At 40.1% G+C, this 19,284-nt stretch overlaps 3 protein-coding genes across 3 annotated transcripts; 1 reads left to right on the forward strand and 2 right to left on the reverse strand.

Moving 5' to 3' along the window:
• Positions 1-797: 797 nt before the first annotated feature.
• Positions 798-3,263, reverse strand: LOC111788660 (exocyst complex component EXO70B1-like). Its single transcript, XM_023669088.1, has 2 exons — positions 1,115-3,263; positions 798-1,041 (listed from the first exon to the last, which is right to left on the reverse strand). Exon 1 carries the CDS (start codon positions 3,005-3,007, stop codon positions 1,118-1,120), a length of 1,890 nt encoding a protein of 629 aa, XP_023524856.1. The 5' UTR covers positions 3,008-3,263; the 3' UTR covers positions 798-1,041; positions 1,115-1,117.
• Positions 3,264-5,085: 1,822 nt separating this feature from the next.
• Positions 5,086-12,522, reverse strand: LOC111788876 (sorting nexin 2A-like). The gene is made up of 6 exons (XM_023669437.1): positions 11,195-12,522; positions 11,003-11,098; positions 10,799-10,912; positions 10,168-10,428; positions 6,202-6,288; positions 5,086-5,489 (listed from the first exon to the last, which is right to left on the reverse strand). Exons 1-6 carry the CDS (start codon positions 12,248-12,250, stop codon positions 5,409-5,411), a joined length of 1,695 nt encoding a protein of 564 aa, XP_023525205.1. The 5' UTR covers positions 12,251-12,522; the 3' UTR covers positions 5,086-5,408.
• A 1,861-nt stretch (positions 12,523-14,383) lies between these two features.
• Positions 14,384-18,047, forward strand: LOC111789289 (laccase-13-like). The gene is made up of 5 exons (XM_023670008.1): positions 14,384-14,488; positions 14,571-14,722; positions 14,804-15,048; positions 15,123-15,251; positions 16,975-18,047. The coding sequence occupies exons 1-5, from the start codon at positions 14,384-14,386 to the stop codon at positions 18,045-18,047; spliced, it is 1,704 nt and encodes a 567-aa protein (XP_023525776.1).
• The last annotated feature ends 1,237 nt before the right edge of the window (positions 18,048-19,284 follow it).

A 19,284-nucleotide genomic window follows, 5' to 3' on the forward strand; every position in this document is an offset into this window, starting at 1 on the left:
GCCTATCTGCTTGCTTGTTGGGCCATTTACTTTAAAAACCGATCCAATTGTTGGGCAACATTTGGGCCACTAATTGTTGGCCCATCTGCTTGCTTGTTGGGCCATTCTTTTTAAAACCCAAATCCAATTGTTAGGCAACAGTTGGGCCACTAATTCTTGGCCCATCTGCTTGCTTGTTGTTAGGGTTGCTACAAATCTAGAAGAATTTAGATAAATTATTATAAAAATAAAAACTAAAAAAATAATTGTAAAAATAAATATATAAAAAAACAGAAGTTCATGAGATTCTCGAAAATATTTTGTTTGTAGAATTAAACATAATTCTTAAGAGTGATCGACGTAATATAACCATATAGAAAAATAAGCTAAAGTTAAAATGTAATATGACCATATAGAAATATAAGCTAAAGTTAAAATGTAATCAATTTATATATTTACACTAGTGTCTGCATAAGAACANAAAAACCGATCCAATTGTTGGGCAACATTTGGGCCACTAATTGTTGGCCCATCTGCTTGCTTGTTGGGCCATTCTTTTTAAAACCCAAATCCAATTGTTAGGCAACAGTTGGGCCACTAATTCTTGGCCCATCTGCTTGCTTGTTGTTAGGGTTGCTACAAATCTAGAAGAATTTAGATAAATTAGTATAAAAATAAAAACTAAAAAAATAATTGTAAAATAAATATATAAAAAAACAAAAGTTCATGAGATTCTCGAAAATATTTTGTTTGTAGAATTAAACATAAATCTTAAGAGTGAGCAATGTAATATAACCATATAGAAATATAAGCTAAAGTTAAAATGTAATCAATTTATATATTTACGCTAGTGTGTGCATAAGAACAATCTAAACAGTAATTTTAAGAGTGATCAAAGATTTAAACGCCCAGAAATTTTGTTCTAATCCGCCATTGCCAATCATTCAAACTTTCAACAGCAAGGCTTTGAGATCTAATCATATTCAGAATGGCCCAACATATCATAGTTGCAATTGCAGTCGCACCCACAGATCAAATCAATTACAACTTGGCCAAGAATTTCTGTCAAGGATTTATGATGAAGATGACATTTGTATAGATATACAGGCAATGTTCAACATTATTTATGGCTTACCCTTTACCTCCTTCCGCCGCCTCCTTGGAACAGCTGGGTGATCTGAGCCTCCACATCCTTCGCCGTGTACATCAAATGCCGGTCTGTACGCTTCGACAACTCCGGCAAACTCTGGTACCTTTCGATGAAGTTTTGATATGCAGGCATTAGGATTTTGGTAACTGAGATTTTTGCTTCTTCTCTAAGCTGATTCTCGAATATCACCCATGTAGATTGGGTTTGGCAGATTTCTTCGAACTGTATGTTGAATGATTTCAGCTTCTCTTTCATTGCAGCCGGAGCTATGGAGCCACTGTCAATTTTCAATACTCCGACCACCTTGCTCCATGAACTTTTCAGGAAATTTCCGAGGTATTGCCGGCTTTTAACCGAGTGCTTTCGAATCCAATCGTCCCCTAAAACTGATCCTAATTCGCTGTCTTTCACTTTCTGAACAATGTATCGGCCATTGTTCATCAGAAACACAGAGCTTAAGGAAAGATCGTTGTATATCTTTGATTTTGCCTCTAAATTGCTCTCTAAAAGCTCCATAATCCAGTCCATTTGAACTGATAATGAAGACGATGCTGTTGCTCTGTCATCGAGTTTGGTGTAATCCTTCGAAGGAAGAGCGGCTTCTTCGAAAATTTGCTCCAAAGTCTGCCGTGATTTACAGGCTGCTTTAAGGTAATTCATCACATACCGAGTAATTGGATGAAGGCCGCCCCCCGGAACTGGAGTTTTAGCCGGATCACGACGGATCAAATTCTCGAGCTCCATGAAGATCCCCTTGATTGTTCCGCCTAACCTTTTCCAGATTGCGATTGCTTCGTTTCTAAGTAACAAGCAGTACTGATCCGAAAATACTGAATCGAAATCCAGCATCAAGTCTCTCAAGGTCTCGAACATGTCGAGGATTTTGAACAGCCGTTCCGGCGCTCGCGAGCCGATCGCGACCGCATCTGCAAAATTCAGTAGCTGAATTGTTGATCCTCGGCAGACCTCCATGAAAGAGAGATCAGCGGCGGAGGAGAGGCCGACGAAGACTCGTTCGCAGAGCCGTCGTTCGCTTGGGAAGAGGATTCGAAGGGATACGGTAATCGCTTTCATCCAGCGCTCAATCTCCTCTTCCATGTCCTGCCATTGCATCTTTTGAACTTCATCGATGCTAAGCTTCTGTAACCCCAACCTAGAAAGACTCTCCTCTAAGAACTCCCTCCTGCAGCTACTGAAAGCGTGCGAACACTCCTTCTCGTACCCAGCCGCCACCATGCGCTTCGCTATCTCATGGAGATCGCTGATAGTCCCCGACGGAAGCGCATCGATTACAACGTTGTAGTCTGTCACCGGCTGCGCCACCGGGATCTGGAGGCCGTCACCAAGAATTCCTTCCGCACCTTCCTCATCTTCCTCAGAATCGAAGAAAAACTCGCCCGTTGACTCACGGTTCCTGAAATGCCGAGTAAGTTCAAAAGACTCACCTCCACGCTCCATCAACGACCGAAACTCTTCACTTACACGAAACATCGCCTGCTGCATCAGATCGTCGGCGCGAGCAAGGTAGGTACCAACAGACTTATCCCTAGCCATCGGCGTCCAGTCCCTAATCGTAGCAATCAACTCATCAATAGCGTCAAGAAAAGCAGATGAATCGGCGGAATCCGCCCAAATCGGGTGGTCAGCCGCCAAATATTGGGAGATCCGGCGGTCCAAAGACTTGAGAGAGCGCTGCAAAGCGACAGAGCTTCTAGGATCAACCTCATCGGATTTATCAGAGAGCTTGTCAAGGGAAAACCTAGCATCAAAATTGGAAAAAATCTGGAGAATATCATCAGCCATGGACTCGTTGCGGCCCATAGTCTTGGCTATGTGGCGAGCCATAGCCAGCAATTTCTCCTCGCCGTTGTCAACCATTGAGAAGAGAAAAGGGTTTTCAGAGACAAATCAACAGAACAGAAGGAGAAGATGAAGAAAATGGGACCGCGGAAGAATCAAAGGAGGAGAGAAGACATTGGAAATGGAGCAGTGGGCCGAAGGAAACTGGAAATCGGAAACGGCGAGAGAGAGAGAGAGAGAGACAGAGAGAGAAGAAGAAGGTGAGGAAATTGAGGAAGCTATTGGAAATTGAATTTGGTTCAACAAAATGAGAGGAAAAGTATTTTCTCACTTCTTTTTTCTATNTTGAGGAAGCTATTGGAAATTGAATTTGGTTCAACAAAATGAGCGCAAAAGTATTTTCTCACTTCTTTTTTCTACATCAATACAAATAAATAAGGCCAAAACCATAAGTACCATCTTCTAAACCTATTTTCGTTCGACCCGACCATACCTAAACTCGACTCCTCTTCTCTCGAAAAATTAAGTTATTGTGTAATTTGTTTAGTTGACGAGAGAGAATTGTACTTTAAATCCGTTCAAAGGTGCAAACTTTCATATCCATAAAACTCTCACAATTGAGATGCTCGTGGGATCTGTCCTAAACAATGTGAGAAATCCCGTCTCTTTGTTGGCTAAATGAGGACAGGAATTGCCCGTCTGACCCCACCTTGCTTTCGTTTTTGTCGAGAAATGTGACATTTTGTTTCTTGAAATTTGAACGAGATGGGGTCATTTCAATATAGTTCGTCAATGGTAAATTACATTTTTTACTTAATTTATTTTAATTCAAGAGATCTCTCCCTAATCTGCCCACTTAATCCTGTGTTCTCTAAGAGATTTGAAGAACATGAGAAGTCATTTAACACAGGGTTGCTTCAAGCCAAGCATGTTTAGTTTTAGAGTTCTTTGTGACTGAGCCATCGAAAATGAATGTGCACATTGTTGGTAAAGGTAATAACTTTCATTCTTTTAAGCTATTATCAATGATCATATCCTCAGGATCACTCTCCTTCGAATGTTGTTTTGGTTCATTTATGTATTTCTCATTTACTCATACGTCACAGTTAATGTGATATTAGTGTAATTATCTGATAAAAAAATAAATCTTTGAACTTCATTAATCGATTCGTTCTAATTTAGTTGTTGATGGATGGAAGGGAATAGGATAAAGTTATGTGTAAATTTGTGATGGAAGTAAAGTGGAAGAGGAGGAATGGTCAAAGTTGGAAGTACACAAAAAATGAGAGTTGGTTGGAGAGAATCAAAGGGGGAGAGAAAATGAAAGGACAATTCAAAGGCAGATAAAGAGACATTCAAAAGGAAGGAAGTAAGGAAGGAAGGAAGGAAGGAAGTTCTAATGCCTATGGGAATAAATAAGGAACCCATTTCACTTTTTGGTGTTCTTTTTCAGACTGCATCATCATTATATTATGCATTACCTTACCTTTTCAATTCAATCAATACAATAATAAATTCATTAACTCAATTCACCCAAAAAAAAAATAAATAATTCAATATAATTATCTCATAATAACCCTCAAACGTGCTGTCGAATGTGTAAAATTGTTCAAAAGACTGAAAAGAGAGAGTAATCTTATTTAAAAATTAGTGATAAATTACCTTTTTACCCCTAGTTAAGGGGTTATTGATCAACTGTTCAGAAGACCGAAAAAATTACCTTTTTACTTCTAGTTAAGGGGTTATTGAACACTGAGTTTATAAGTAAGAGAATTTGCTCGAGTAGACAATATAATACTATTTTTGAAGAGTACTAATTCTTAATTAGATTAACTTTAATAGAAAATTAAATAAACGTGAAAGTAATAAATAATTATTAGGAATGGTCAGAAATGGGTCATATGTGACCATTTCTCTATGTAGAATATAAAGCAAAGGATAAATGGAAATTTGACCAAAAAAAAAAAGGAAGAAAAGATATTTATTGAAATTAAATAATACCCATATTTAAGGGGCAGTTGGGGGGAAAAGTTTGGCATTATTGATTGGGGCACCCAAGAAAATGGCATTGGGATATGGTCAAAAGAACGACTTGTCGTTTTCAAACTGCACAGAACGACAGAAGAAAATGTGTGGCCAAAATAAACGAATCTGCTTAACTCAGAAGTTTCAACTTTCTAGGATTAAGACAAAGAAGAAGAAGAAGAGATGAATTTACAATAATATATCATCAAACCTCAGTTTTCACATGAACTTCATCAGCAGCTCAGTGTGTGAATCATTCATTTCGTGAGGACACCAACAACTTGGGGAATGAGATGCTGAAAAAATCCCTCCTCCCCAAGTGTTCTTCCTCTTTTATGTTTTATTACCTTAACAATGGTAAAATCATATCAACAAAGTGGGTGAAAAATGAATCTTGTGGGACCAAAAATAGAACAAACAAAGAAAAAAATGATCTTCTTAAGCCACAAAAACTTCAATTGTTCTCCTTTGAATACCTTCTCGTCTCCTCTGCTACCTTTGCCCATACGTGCGACATTTTCTCTGCATATCCGACCTATTCAACAAAGACTTGCACATTTATTGTCGAGGATGATGAATGAATAATTTCATCTTTCACAAAGACCATAGAATCTAGCTTAAGAGGAATCAGAGAATTTCATAGTAAAACGTACTACTCTTTCTTTCTTGAAATTTGTGAATGTCTAGGCTAACTTATATGCACCTTGACAAATCTCAGGAGACAGCCGTCTAACTATACTACATTTAGTTAACAAAGTAACTCGTAAAGAATTAAATACTAAATGGGTGCCGACCATGATTTGAACTCATTTCTTTTTTTTATCATTAGTTTAAGGTGGTTTGTTCACCTAGTTTTTTTTTTTTATTATTATTATTATTATTTTTTAATGAACGATTCTGTTCACATATTCATATCAATTCCAACAGAAGTCACAAATTCTACCTCTTTTCATGTTCTTATTCTCGCGAAATCCAAACCCCACTTCGACTAATCTAATCGGACCCTGGAAACTAAAAAAGCCTTCGTATGTGAACTTACAGAGCTATTCTTCAGTACCAAGTTAAAAAGATGAAAGAATATGTACTTTAAGAATATTTGACAGCATAGTTTTCTCTTACTGAACGAGTCTGAACTTCCATTACTTGATAAAGGTGAGTAAAAAATCAGTTCATGCAATCATACAGAACATAATGAATTATGGACAAAGAAAACCTGAGCATCATCTATTAGATGGGACGGTAAGTACCTGATTTGTTACAAACCCTTTCATCATACTCAAGAAGTCGGCTTGTCTCTCTCTGTCAAATCTTTCCAGCTCGCTCCTATTGTTTTCCTGAATTACAAACATTGTCATCAGGCCATGCTTATTTTAAGCGTAAAAAATGACTGAGAAACCCAAGCAAGTAAGAAAGGCATAGAAGAATTAGCATTGTTTTATTAACAAATTATGATAACTGAGTCAAGAATTTGGTAAGTTGATCTGTACAACATTCAGTGCCTTCTTCTCAGTCCTTTACTCACAAACATATCCAACATGATGATAATAATTGATTTATGAGAAAAGGCATCAGGAACAAACATGAAGACGGTTCTTCTAGACCCGACACCTTGAAAAAAGTATTATGCTGTTCGGAAAGAAGGGAAAAAAAAAATCCCACAGCTTGATATCTCACATCAGATAAGCAACAAAGTAAAACTTGTTCCCAGCTATGAATCATCATCATTAAGAGCGAATTTTTTCTCCTTTGACCAAAAGTGGTATTACATGAGTCAACTTAAGCGTACCTAGCAGATAATGTACTATTTAGCTAGCTACCATGGTTTAGTCCAACCTCAAAGACATCTGAATTTACACCTTTCTCCTTCGACTATTGACCAACTCATGATAGTTTACTTTAAGTTTCCTAAAAGATCGTGAAGCCATTTTCATATCTTTTGACATCACTCTTAAAGCACAGTGTCATGACATCTAATATGACCCAAACAGATATTCAATCTCCTACGGGCTCCAAGAATTAGTCTGTAAAGGTATTCCCTTCCAATATAGTGCTATCTAGAGGAAAGAACATTTACCCCAAGGGAATACATACTCCCAGTCAATTAGAAAGGACTGGTAAACACTCTTTTTCCTCACTCAAGCCAAATTACTCATGAAAAGCATAAGAAGAAAAGAAACAACTGAAACCACAGTCTAAATGCCCTACACCCCTCAATTCTCCCACAATCCTTCCACCTTAAGTGGTCCCTATATAAAACGTTCTCTAACTAACTGATCAGAGGTGTATTGACAGCCTTGCCCCTTCTCTGATAATATTTCGTAAAGGGGGTTCTAACATCACTTCTCAGCTGCAATAAAACCTTGTCCTCAAGGGTTGAAACTCAAAAATTGCTTCTGAACTTCGCTGACAACTTCCCAAGTAGCTTCATCTTTTGGTAACCCTTTCCGGCTAACTAAAATTTCCTCTAATCCTGTCTGGTCATTAGTGTGAACGGCAGATACTTGATTGGGCTCAGCAATCCATTCAAACTCGTCATTGAGTAATGGCAGGTCATAGTGCTTCTTGATGAATTCCCCAAACTTTCTTCAATTGTGAGATGTGAAAAAGAGGTTGGGCATTTGCTTCTTTTGGTATCCGTAACTTGTAGGCCATGGACCCAAATCGTCTGTTCCACGTAACAAGGCCCAAAGTACTTAGGAGTTAACTTCACGTTCTGACATTTAGCTAACAATGCTTGTCTATAGGATCAATTTTTTAAGAACACCCAATCACTAACCTCCAAACTCAGTTCCATATGCTTTCGATCAACAATCTTTTTCATTTGGTCTCATGAAGCTCTTAAATGGTTCTTCAACACGTCTAGAGCTAAGGTTGCATTCGAGTCTTACTTTCAACATAAGAAAGTAATGGTAGAGGTGGACAGTCGTACACAGCTTGAAACAGAGTGATCCCAATGGAGATATGAAGGGTTGTATTATACCTAAATTCTGCCTAGCTTAACCATGTGAACCGCTGATTTGGCCTTTCCCCACAGAAGAAACGTAGACGTGTTTCCACAAATTCACAATTTCAGTTTGGCCATCTGATTGAGGATGATAGGATATACGCTTCGGCACAATTTGGTACCCTGCAATCGGCATAACTCTATCCAGAAGTGACTGATAAATATTTTATCAAGATTAGAGACTATCGAATGAATATAACCATGGAGTCTTACCACTTCTCTTATAAAGACATCAACTACTGACTTGGCTGTAAACGGGTGCTTCAAGGCAGTAAAGTAGGCTGCTTTACTCAATGGATCCACCACTACTAATATCACATCCATCCCAGTTGATTTTGGCAATCCCTCCCATGGACATCACCTCCTGTGTCAAAGTCCCCTCCCCCTCACGTATTCCCCCTTCCTCTATAAATTTTGACTCTTCCCCATTGACAAGGACCACCATAGTTCGCAATTTCTTCGTCTTCACTTTGTGCCCAACAATATATTTTTCCTCACAAGAAACACAAATGCCTCTCCTTCCTTGATTGAAATTTGGCATCAGACAACCACTTCATCAACCCTTCTCTTCATGGCACCACAACATTGTTACTAGACAAAGTAATCATACACATGGGAACCATGTCCGACAACTTCGTGCCCTCTTTCCCTCCACACATGTGCATTATGGAGTTTGAAATGAGCTTTTCCTTCCATCGACCCTTCTCTTCATGGCACTACAACATTGTTACTAGACAACGTAATCATACACATGGGAACAACATCCGACGATTTCGTGCCCTCTTTCCCTCCACACATGTGCATTATGGAGTTTGAGATGGGTTTTTCCCTCCATACAAATTGGACCTTAAAGCTTCAAGCGTAGCTTGTTCTCTATCCTCAAGTACCAGTGATGTCTTAATCATATTAGCTACCCCAATACGCTGCCAACACATCAAGTCAGCTTTAATCATTGGATCTAGTCCGTTCTTGAAAGTATTTTCTTATATGTCATTAGACAGATGGAGGAATGGTGCCATCAACAACTCAAATAAGTCGCAATATTCTGTCACCATCTATTCTTGCTTCACAATGAGAAATCAACCTAAAATGCTACCCTTCTTTGCTCTCCAGAATCTCTCTCTAACAGTTGATTTCAGGTCATATCCATCCATGAATGGCTCTCTCTCCTCTTTCCCTCGATACCCATTCAACACTACCCCTTCAAAACTAATAACCACCACAATCATCTTCTCAGGACCCATTAGTTTATGAATTTGAAAATACCTATCGGCATGAAATAATCATGAATAGGGATCGTTCCCTCCAAAAATAGGTATCTTGACTTTATTGAACTTACTTTGGTTGCTGGTTGGCTCCTCCACCTTCTCGAAAGTCGGTTTTCTTTCTATGACCATAGGATTGAAAGTTAATCGGATTTTCCTCATTCCTTCTATTTTTTTCCAAAGCTATCCTCACCTTCGATTGATGTTGTTCGTGGTCACCATCAAGCCATCCAAGTGGCTATCGTTGCAAACATCTTCTTATAATCGATAGTTGGATTTGGATGAAGATGCCATCGATTCTTTGACTCCATGTATGCATAGCACTTTCGCTTGAATGGACCCAACTCTGTTTTCACCCCTTCCATGTCCTAATCCACAAGTTCCAAATGTTCCTTGATGCCTTTTTTAGACATTTTTTCTAAAATATCCCCAAGTTGCAATTGTTTTGACGTCAATTTGTAAGGTATTCCCTTACAATATATATTGATATTCAGAGGAAAGAACAGTCGCCCTAAGGAATTCCCAGCCAATGAGCCTCACTCAAGAAAAATTACTCACAAAAAGCATAAGAAGAAAAGGAACAGTCGAAACTGCAGTCTAAATAATGCCCCAACCCCTCAATTCTACCACAATCCTTACACCTTAAGTGGTCCCTCTAAAATGTTCTCTAACTAAATAGTCAAAGACGTATGGACTCCTTTGCCCCTCCTCTGATAATATTCATAATTGGGAGCGTAACATAGTCATTTGCTCTTTGGGTTTACCCTAATCTCGATCACATATAATAACAAAAGTCCCTATCCTACAACATACAACAATACTCTGGATAATAAGAGCAATGGATCATTCAAACCAAGGTGAGAATTTTCCATCACATACATCTCACTCTCACGTACTACAGTTTAAAAACATATTAATGGAAACAAGGTTTGATGGGAAGGCACCTTTATGCGCTCGTATTCACGCATTGCAACATTTTTAGCATCCTCTGTAGTTCTTATGGATTCTTTTAACTGCTCTAACTTCTGAATCCTTGCTATGTCACCACCAAATACTTTAGATGATGCAGCTTCAAGCTTTTCTGCCCTTGATTTCAAAGAGGACAAGTCAGACAATAGAGTTTGCTCAGTCAGTAAAGCACTTGAGCGTTCTGAGAATGCACCATGAACTGCTAGCATTAACCCCAAATAGTCGTGAAGAACATCCTGAAAATATATAAATAAATAATTATAAGACTATGATGAAATGCAAGAGTGGTGTGTTAGCTGCTATTATTCTATCAGTACATGAACAACTATGATGTTCATAGTCCACATACGANATATAAATAAATAATTATAAGACTATGATGAAATGCAAGAGTGTTGTGTTAGCTGCTATTATTCTATCAGTACATGAACAACTATGATGTTCATAGTCCACATACGAAAATAATAAACTGAAGAGTGTATGGTGGGTTTGAGCTTCTTCTGCAATACTAACCAGCCCAATTTATTCTTTAAAAGCCATTTTCAAAATAACTTGATCAAATTGCAATATTTCAGATATAATTTTTGAGGAAGATTAAAAATTTACCAAATGTTTCACAGTTTGAGCATTTAGTTCCCGATAGCATCGGCTTGCTTTAACAGCAGCAGTTGCTACATTTTTTGTATCGGCAGCACGAACTCTTTGACAGTTGAATACAGCCTCCTCANGATAGCATCGGCTTGCTTTAACAGCAGCAGTTGCTACATTTTTCGTATCGGCAGCACGAACTCTTTGACAGTTGAATACAGCCTCCTCATGTTCAAATTTTGTCAACTTAATCAAGGTCAAACCTAACTCTCCTAATGTTTCTGCCATATCTTGCTGAGCTTTAACCAATAATTCAGCCTGATATAAGTTTTACCACAATTAAGACGAAGAGAAAATAGCAAACACATTCTCAAAGGCAGTTTAATTAATGATAAAGTATAACACGTATGTCACCTGCTGAGATGCAGCACTGAGCTGCTGCTCCAAATCACGCAACTTTTCTTTCTTTTCCAAGAATTTCTTATCCTCCTCAATGACTGCAGGCTTTGAACTTCCCCAGTCATTCGTCACAGATTGCTTCAACTCCTTGAACAATCTTAACAAATCCCTTCCACCTTTTGCAGGCTGTACCACCTCCTGAGGTGCCATTGCGCTCTCACTGAGCAACTGCTTCGGGAGTTTCACTGCACCATCAAGCATCCTAGATGCAACATCGGTTGTCGTTGGCAGTGGCAATCTCCCTTGAACCTGGAAGAACACCTTAAACTCATCGCTCTTCCTGATCACTGGATGCCCTGCTAGTTTCCTCAAGTACTTCTCCAGTGCCATCCTCCTCTGCTCCACAAATTCTTGTTTATGCATCACTTGGCCTTCCACCACACTCTTATCCGGGCGTGGGGGTATAAAGAACCCTCTATAAGACTCCGCCAATCGTTCTGATAGCGTCACCACATCCTTAAACCTCCTTCGAACACTATATTCTGATCCCCCAAACTCTGCCATGTTAGTCCTGGTAGTGATCAGATAAGTTATGTACGAATTACCACCAGGCACTATCGAGTTTGAAACATCTTGCTCTTTCTGAGGATTCGAGACTGTTATTTGTATATATTCCGAGTTTGAAGACGAAGATCTGGATAAACCCCCAGAGCTCTCCGAACTCTTGCTGGGGCTTTCAACGCCATTAACATCACTAAAATTATTCCCATCAAACGGAACAGAATTCACATCAGAAAAATGAAGTGACTCGGAGAATAAACGATCGGACGTTTTAGGGTTTCGGAGATCCCGATCCATCGTCGGAGCAAGCAGGGGATCCGAATCAGCCGGTGTAAGAATGGTCGGCGGGGACAGAGGATGATGCGTTTCTGAGAGCGAGGACATGGCACTACGATAATTAGAGAAAGATTTGGAGCTTAATTGCTCCTTGACAACCAAATTTTCCATCTGGTCACGAGAGGAATACAACTGGGCTTCTTCAAAGCCCTGGTTCTCAGAATCCATCATCATATTATCCAATCCGCAAAACAAAACCGGTGAAACAACAGAAGAATTCAAGAATTACCACCACTAGGTTGATCAGTTCAGCAATCTACAAAACGAATAAACACTCTAGGGTTCAATTCGACCGTTTGGTGAGAACAAAAATCTTCGAAAACTTACCAAGAGAAATGCGGAGAGGCCGAAGGGGTTTCAGAGAGCGGTAGCTGAGGACGCCACCATTCGGCGTGGCTGAGAGAGGTAAGCCGAGGAAGAAGAAGACTGAGCAACACAAGCACGTGGCAAATACAGAAACCCACCCTTCACAGAAATCTCCAGACCTCCAAAACGGTGCCGTTTAGTGATCTTCTAACGGTTAAGGGTAGTATTGACTTTTCAATAGATTAAGGGTAGTTAACCTTTATTTTATACGTCATTTAGTTCAAACTCACCAAAACTACCCTTGAAATTCTTTTAAGAATAATTAAATTTAACGATGAATAAAAACTATCCAGAAGCCCATGGGCTTGTGTTTCCCAAGCCCAACTATACCCTTGGGCCCACTAAAAGCAAATCCCATTGGCCGGCCCATAAGTCAAGTTGGAAGACCGAATATGACCTGCAAAAGACTGGAGACACGTGTCCCTCAACTATGTATTTCCAACCAACTCTGCTTATGACTCAGCTTTTCTCGACATCAATTCGATCGACCCATTAATCTAAGCATTGTGTTGGATGATGAAAGTCCCACATTGGCTAATTTAGGTAATGATCATGGGTTTATAATTAAGGAATATTCTCTCCATTGTAATGAGACCTTTTGGGGAAACCCGAAGCAAAGCCATGAGAGCTTATGTTCAAAGTGGACAATATCATACTATTGTGGAGAGTCGTGATTCCTAACACATTGAACGTGTTGGGCAATAGCTTTTCTCGACGCCAATTCGATCTACCCATTGATCTAAGCATTAAAACGTACTGCGTAATAACTTTTCTCGACCTCGAATCGATCTAATTATTCATTTAAGTTTGAAATTAAATTATTTTTTGTTTTAAAAAAATAAAGATAATCATAGTGTCAATGGGCAGGCCAACTAATTTGATATCAAATCATGACAAAACAGACATCCCATTGACCTAATTCATTTCAACCGTTGAAAATATTCCAAAATGTCAAACCACTACACTCTTCCCAATCAGTGGCTTGATTGATGTTTAAATACAACACTAACTACTTCTGACTTTATTATAAATCAAATTAATTATAAATAACGCTTAATAAAAAAAAATTAATAAACTAACCTAAACGTCTATACCGGAGAAAAATATTTTATAATTCATTAAAATGTAAAGTTACTATAGTAACAACTAAGCTCACTGTTAGTAGATATTGTCAATTTTAGTCGATTAAGTATCGTTGTCAACCTCACAATTTTAAAACGCGTCTATTAGGGAGAGATTTCGTTTACTCTCCAACGAGATCTAACAATCCACCTATCTTAGGAGTCAAAAAAAACTATTTTTTTTAGTGTTTTTAATCTTTTAATCCATTTAGTATCTAAGGTACTAATTTACAACTAAGTTTTTTTTATTAAAGATAATGGTGTACTCGTTCTCGTTTATATTTTCACAAAGTAGACATCGAATTAACTTGAACCAGCTCCTCTATTTCTAGTCCGGTGGTTGTATTACGGTACCATCTATTTTACTTTTATTCAAAAGTTTCATACCCATAAAGTTATCGTTCTTAGCTCACCGAAGCTCATCGAATAAAGATTTCACAAGTTTCATATCAATAGAGTTATCGTTCTTAGCTTGTCGGAGCTCTTCGAATGAAGATCTCACTAGTTTCATACCAATGGAGTTATCGTTCTTAGCTCGTCGGAGCTCTTCATTCGATCTCACTAGTTTCATTTGTTCTTATGAAACAGAACACAGTGAACAGAACAGAGGGAGTGGGTGCAACAAATCCCCATTATGGTTGCACCAAAAAAACAACCTTAAATCCATAGTGTACCAGTTGACTCTCCAAACCTAATTTTCCAACAAATTTGTTGTGTTGTACTATGTTATATTGAGCTCATTCTTCCCTCTTCCCTCGCTTTCTCTGCCTATAAATACCTCACTCACTCAGCTCCTCCACCACCAACAAAACAGAGGAAAATGGAACATCTGTTAAAGACAAAATCTTTGTCTTCTTGCTTCTTGTTAGCCCTCTTGGTCTTGATTCCTTTCGCCATTGCAGAAACTCACTACCATGAATTCATCGTAAGCTTCCAAAATCTCCATCTTCGCTTAAAAATTTCACAATTCCTCTGTTTTTCTGACTCTGTTTCGCTGCAAAATTCAGGTTCAACGCAAACCAGTGAAGAGGCTGTGCAAAGTTCATAACATTATAACAGTGAACAGGCAGTTCCCTGGGCCAACTTTAGAAGTAAGAAACGGCGATTCTCTGGTCATCAAAGTGGTCAACGCTGTCCGCTACAATGTCTCTCTCCATTGGTAATTCCTTACGCAAAACCCATCTCTGTTTTTTACTGACAGAGACGTGTAATGAACTGGTTGTGGGTTTGATATGATTAGGCATGGGATCAAGCAGCTGAGGAACCCATGGGCGGATGGGCCGGAATTTATAACGCAATGCTCTATAAAGCCAGGGGGTAGCTATACTTACAGGTTCACTATTGAAGATCAAGAGGGTACTCTGTGGTGGCATGCGCATAGCCGATGGCTTCGAGCTACTGTTTATGGCGCGCTCATAATTTATCCCAAGATGGGTTCTTATTATCCGTTCTTAATGCCTAAAAGAGAGGCTTCTGTTCTTCTTGGTAATTGTTGTTTGATGTTGTTATGGGTTGGATTAGTGATGAGATTTTGACTGTTTGATGGGTGTGGAAAACAGGGGAGTGGTTTGATAGAGATCCGATGAGTGTACTGCGGCAAGCGCTGTTGAGTGGAGCGGCTCCTAATGTGTCTGATGCTTACACCATCAATGGGCAGCCTGGTGATTTCTATAGCTGCTCGAAGAAAGGTCGGTGAGAGTTTAACGCTCTTAATTTTATAAATATGTTTCATGACGAGAACATGAAATTCAAATAGATAAAATTGAAATCGAGAGAAGAACAAAATACACTTAGGAAAGTTGTCCATAAGCGTTTTAAAATTTTTGAGGGGAAGCTCAAAGGGGACAATATCTGCTAGATTCTGCTAGCGGTGGGCTTGGGCTATTACAAATGGTATCAGAGCGGGCTGTTACAAATGGTATCAGGGCCAAACACCGGGCGATTTTCCAGTGAAGGAGGGTGGACACGAGGCGGTGTGTTACCCACATCGATTGGAGAGCCTCAAAGGGAGTGGACACGAGGTAGTGCCAGTGAGGACACTGGACCCTGAAAGGGAGTGAATTTTGGGATCTCTCATCTATTAATGTAATGGCCAAGATCTATCGCTAGCAAATATTATTCTTTTGGCTTCCCCTCAAGGCTTTAAAACGTGTCTGCGAGTGAATTTGGGGATTCGTACCAGTGATGACACTGGACCTGAAAGTNTGAATTTTGGGATCTCTCATCTATTAATGTAATGGCCAAGATCTATCGCTAGCAAATATTATTCTTTTGGCTTCCCCTCAAGGCTTTAAAACGTGTCTGCTAGTGAATTTGGGGATTCGTACCAGTGATGACACTGGACCCTGAAAGGGAGTGAATTTTGGGATCTCTCATCTATTAATGTAATGGCCAAGATCCATCGCTAGCAAATATTGTTCTTTTGGCTTCCCCTCAAGGCTTTAAAACGTGTCTGCCAGGGGAAGGTTTCCACACCTTATGAAGGGTGTTTTGTTCTGCTCTCCAACCAATGTGGGACATCACAATCCACCCCCCTTCGGGACCCAGCATCCTCGCCGNGGGACATCACAATCCACCCCCCTTCGGGGCCCAGCATCCTCGCCANCAGCATCCTCGCCGAAACTCTTTCCTTTCTCCCATTGATGTGGGATCCTTACCAAATCCACCCTCTGTAGGGCCCAGCGTCGTTACTGGCACACCGTGTCTCCTTTGGGGAACAGCCTCCTTGGTAGCAAATAGTTCNCAAATCCACCCTCTGTAGGGCCCAGCGTCGTTACTGGCACACCATGTCTCCTTTGGGGAACAGCCTCCTTGGTGGCAAATAGTTCGGTGTCTGGCTCTAATACCATTTGTAACAGCCCAGATCCACTGCTAGCCGATAATGTTNCTGGCTCTAATACCATTTGTAACGGCCCAGATCCACTGCTAGCCGATAATGTCCTCTTTTGGTTTTCTCTTTCGAGCTTCCCCTCAAAGCTTTAAAATACATGGGAAGGTTTCCACACCCTTATAAAGAGTGTTTTGTTCTCCTCCCAACCAATGTGGGATATCACAATTGAAGGAGGAAACGAGTGCCAACGAGGATGCTGGCCCCAAAGTCGGGTGGATTGTGAGATCCCACATCGGTTAGGGAAGATAATGTTATAAGGGTGTAAAACGAGAAAGTCTAAAGACAACAATATTTACTAGCAATGAGTTTGGGCTGTTGCCGAGTGCTTCTTTTTAATTTCGACACTTAAAAGTCAACCAAACAAGTCAACCGAACACAAACAATATTTATTAGCTATGTGGTTGAGGGGGTTCTATTTTATTTCAACACTTAAAAAGTCAACCGAACGAATTCCGGCTAGACTGTGGATTAAATTGACCACTTAAAACGTCAACTCAGCTGAAATTAACTTGATTTTGCAGAGACGGTGAGAATCCGAGTGAATTCCGGCGAGACAATCCTTCTCAGAATCGTAAACTCCGGACTGAATCAAGAACTCTTCTTCTCCGTCGCCAACCACCCATTGACAGTGGTCGCCGTCGACGCATCTTACACCAAACCATTCAAAACAAATGTCATCATGATCGGACCCGGCCAAACCACCGACGTCCTCCTCACAGCCAACCAACCTCCAGCCCATTACTACATGGCCGCCACCGCTTACAACACCGCCATGAACGCCGCCTTCGACAACACCACCACCACTGCCATTCTCCAATACAACAAGAATTACCAACAACAACCAAAGCCCATCCTCGCCCAGCTCCCCTTTTTCAACGACACACCCACCTCCACCCGCTTCACCGCCCAACTCCGCAGCTTAAACAGAGCAAACGTCCCAACCCAAATCGACGAATCCTTACTCTTCACCGTCGGATTAGGCCTCATCAATTGCACCAACCCCAACAGCCCCCGCTGCCAAGGCCCCAACGGCACACGCTTCGCCGCCAGCATCAACAACAACTCCTTCGTTTTCCCCAAATCCAATTCCATTATGCAGGCCTTTTACCAAGGAATTCCCGGCGTTTTCACCACCGATTTCCCCCCTGTTCCGCCCCTGCAATTCGATTACACCGGAAATGTCAGCAGAGGACTATGGCAGCCCGGTCGAGGGACCAAAACTTTCCGGCTAAGATATGGATCGAGTGTGCAGATCGTGCTGCAGGACACCAGCATTGTCACAACGGAAGATCACCCAATGCATCTCCATGGCTACCATTTCTATGTCGTGGGTTCGGGTTTTGGTAATTTCAATAGCGCGACGGATCCGGCGAGGTTTAATCTTGTTGACCCACCGCTGAGGAACACCATTGGAACGCCGCCCGGTGGTTGGGTTGCGATTCGGTTCGTCGCTGATAATCCAGGAGCTTGGTTGATGCATTGCCATATAGACTCGCACCTTGCTTGGGGATTAGCGATGGTTTTTCTTGTTGAAAATGGCGAAGGGGAGATGCAATCTGTTCTTCCTCCTCCACCCGATCTCCCACCTTGTTAAATTTTATGCATTGTTGAATGAGGAAGTAATACAAATACATAACAAGAACTTAATTCGAAAAGCTTCAAATCTGTGGATCGAATTATTTGAGCCCATGGGGACTACTCCCGACTCTTTCTCTAGAGCCCTTTAACAAAATACACCCTTAGTATTGTTAAACGAACACGACTCTCTACAATGATATGATATTATCCACTTTGAGCGTAAGCTCTGGTCCCTTTGTTTTGGGCTTCCCCAAAAGGTTTCGTACCAATGGAGAGAGTATTATTTGTTTATAAACCCATGATCATTTCCTAAATTAGCCGATGTGGGACTTTTATCATCCAACAAATACGACACGTGAGTTATTTTATACTACACCTTCGAAGCTCACAACCTTTTTGTTTGACACTTGAGAATTTGATTGACATACCTAAATTAAGGGCATGACTCTGATACCATATTAGAAACCACGACTCTTCACAATGGTATGATATTACCCACTTTAAGCATAAACTCTCATGGTTTCCCGATATTACCCACTTTAAGCATAAACTCTCATGGTTTCCCCAAAAGCCTAGTACGAGACAGTATTATTACTTATAAACTCATGATCTTCCTCCTAATTAACCAACGTAGGACTACCCCTCTCAATAATGCTCATCAATTCTACACTCGAACAAAATACACCTGGAGCTCTCGAACAACCTCCTTCTCTAGAGCCCTCGAACAAAATACACCCTTAGTACGACATCTTCGAGGCTAACAACTTCTTTGTTCGACACTTGAGGATTTGATTGACATAGCTAATTTAAGGGCATGACTCTGATACTATGTTAGAAATCATGACCGACAGTACCATAATATTGTCCACTTTAAGCATAAGCTCTCATGATTTCATACCAATTGAGATAGTATTCGTTATTTAGAAACACAATATTTCTCTTTAAACATGTAATTACTAACTATTTATTAATATTTGAATGCATAACTATTACATCCAACGACTTCAAGATGGACGCTTTTTAAACAAGTCTAGCATAACTATTACATCCAACGATTTCAACGTGGACGCTTTAAACAAGTCTAGCTTATCGACTCAACATGAATCGAGTGTTCACATGGACGCTTTAAACAAATCTAGCATAACTATTACATCAAACGATTTCAACGTGGACGCTTTAAACAAGTCTAGCTTATCGACACAACGTGAATCGAGATACAAAATTACAATACATACAACAAATTAATAGAACCC

The sequence above is a fragment of the Cucurbita pepo genome, chromosome LG02 (assembly GCF_002806865.2).
Source record: "Cucurbita pepo subsp. pepo cultivar mu-cu-16 chromosome LG02, ASM280686v2, whole genome shotgun sequence".
In the NCBI taxonomy this organism is placed as follows: Eukaryota; Viridiplantae; Streptophyta; class Magnoliopsida; order Cucurbitales; family Cucurbitaceae; genus Cucurbita; species Cucurbita pepo.

What these genes read in the sequence shown, in the direction of transcription:
- LOC111788660 (XM_023669088.1), bottom strand. Translation starts at nt 3,007, where the DNA reads ATGGTTGACAACGGCGAGGAGAAATTGCTGGCTATGGCTCGCCACATA.
- LOC111788876 (XM_023669437.1), bottom strand. Translation starts at nt 12,250, where the DNA reads ATGATGATGGATTCTGAGAACCAGGGCTTTGAAGAAGCCCAGTTGTAT. An exon ending in TCAGTGCTGCATCTCAGCAG is followed by an intron (nt 11,099 to 11,194) that starts GTGACATACGTG and finishes AACTTATATCAG; the next exon opens with GCTGAATTATTGGTTAAAGC. An exon ending in GTGAATACGAGCGCATAAAG is followed by an intron (nt 6,289 to 10,167) that starts GTGCCTTCCCAT and finishes TTTGTAATTCAG; the next exon opens with GAAAACAATAGGAGCGAGCT.
- LOC111789289 (XM_023670008.1), top strand. Translation starts at nt 14,384, where the DNA reads ATGGAACATCTGTTAAAGACAAAATCTTTGTCTTCTTGCTTCTTGTTA. An exon ending in CTCACTACCATGAATTCATC is followed by an intron (nt 14,489 to 14,570) that starts GTAAGCTTCCAA and finishes TGCAAAATTCAG; the next exon opens with GTTCAACGCAAACCAGTGAA. An exon ending in CTATAGCTGCTCGAAGAAAG is followed by an intron (nt 15,252 to 16,974) that starts GTCGGTGAGAGT and finishes TTGATTTTGCAG; the next exon opens with AGACGGTGAGAATCCGAGTG.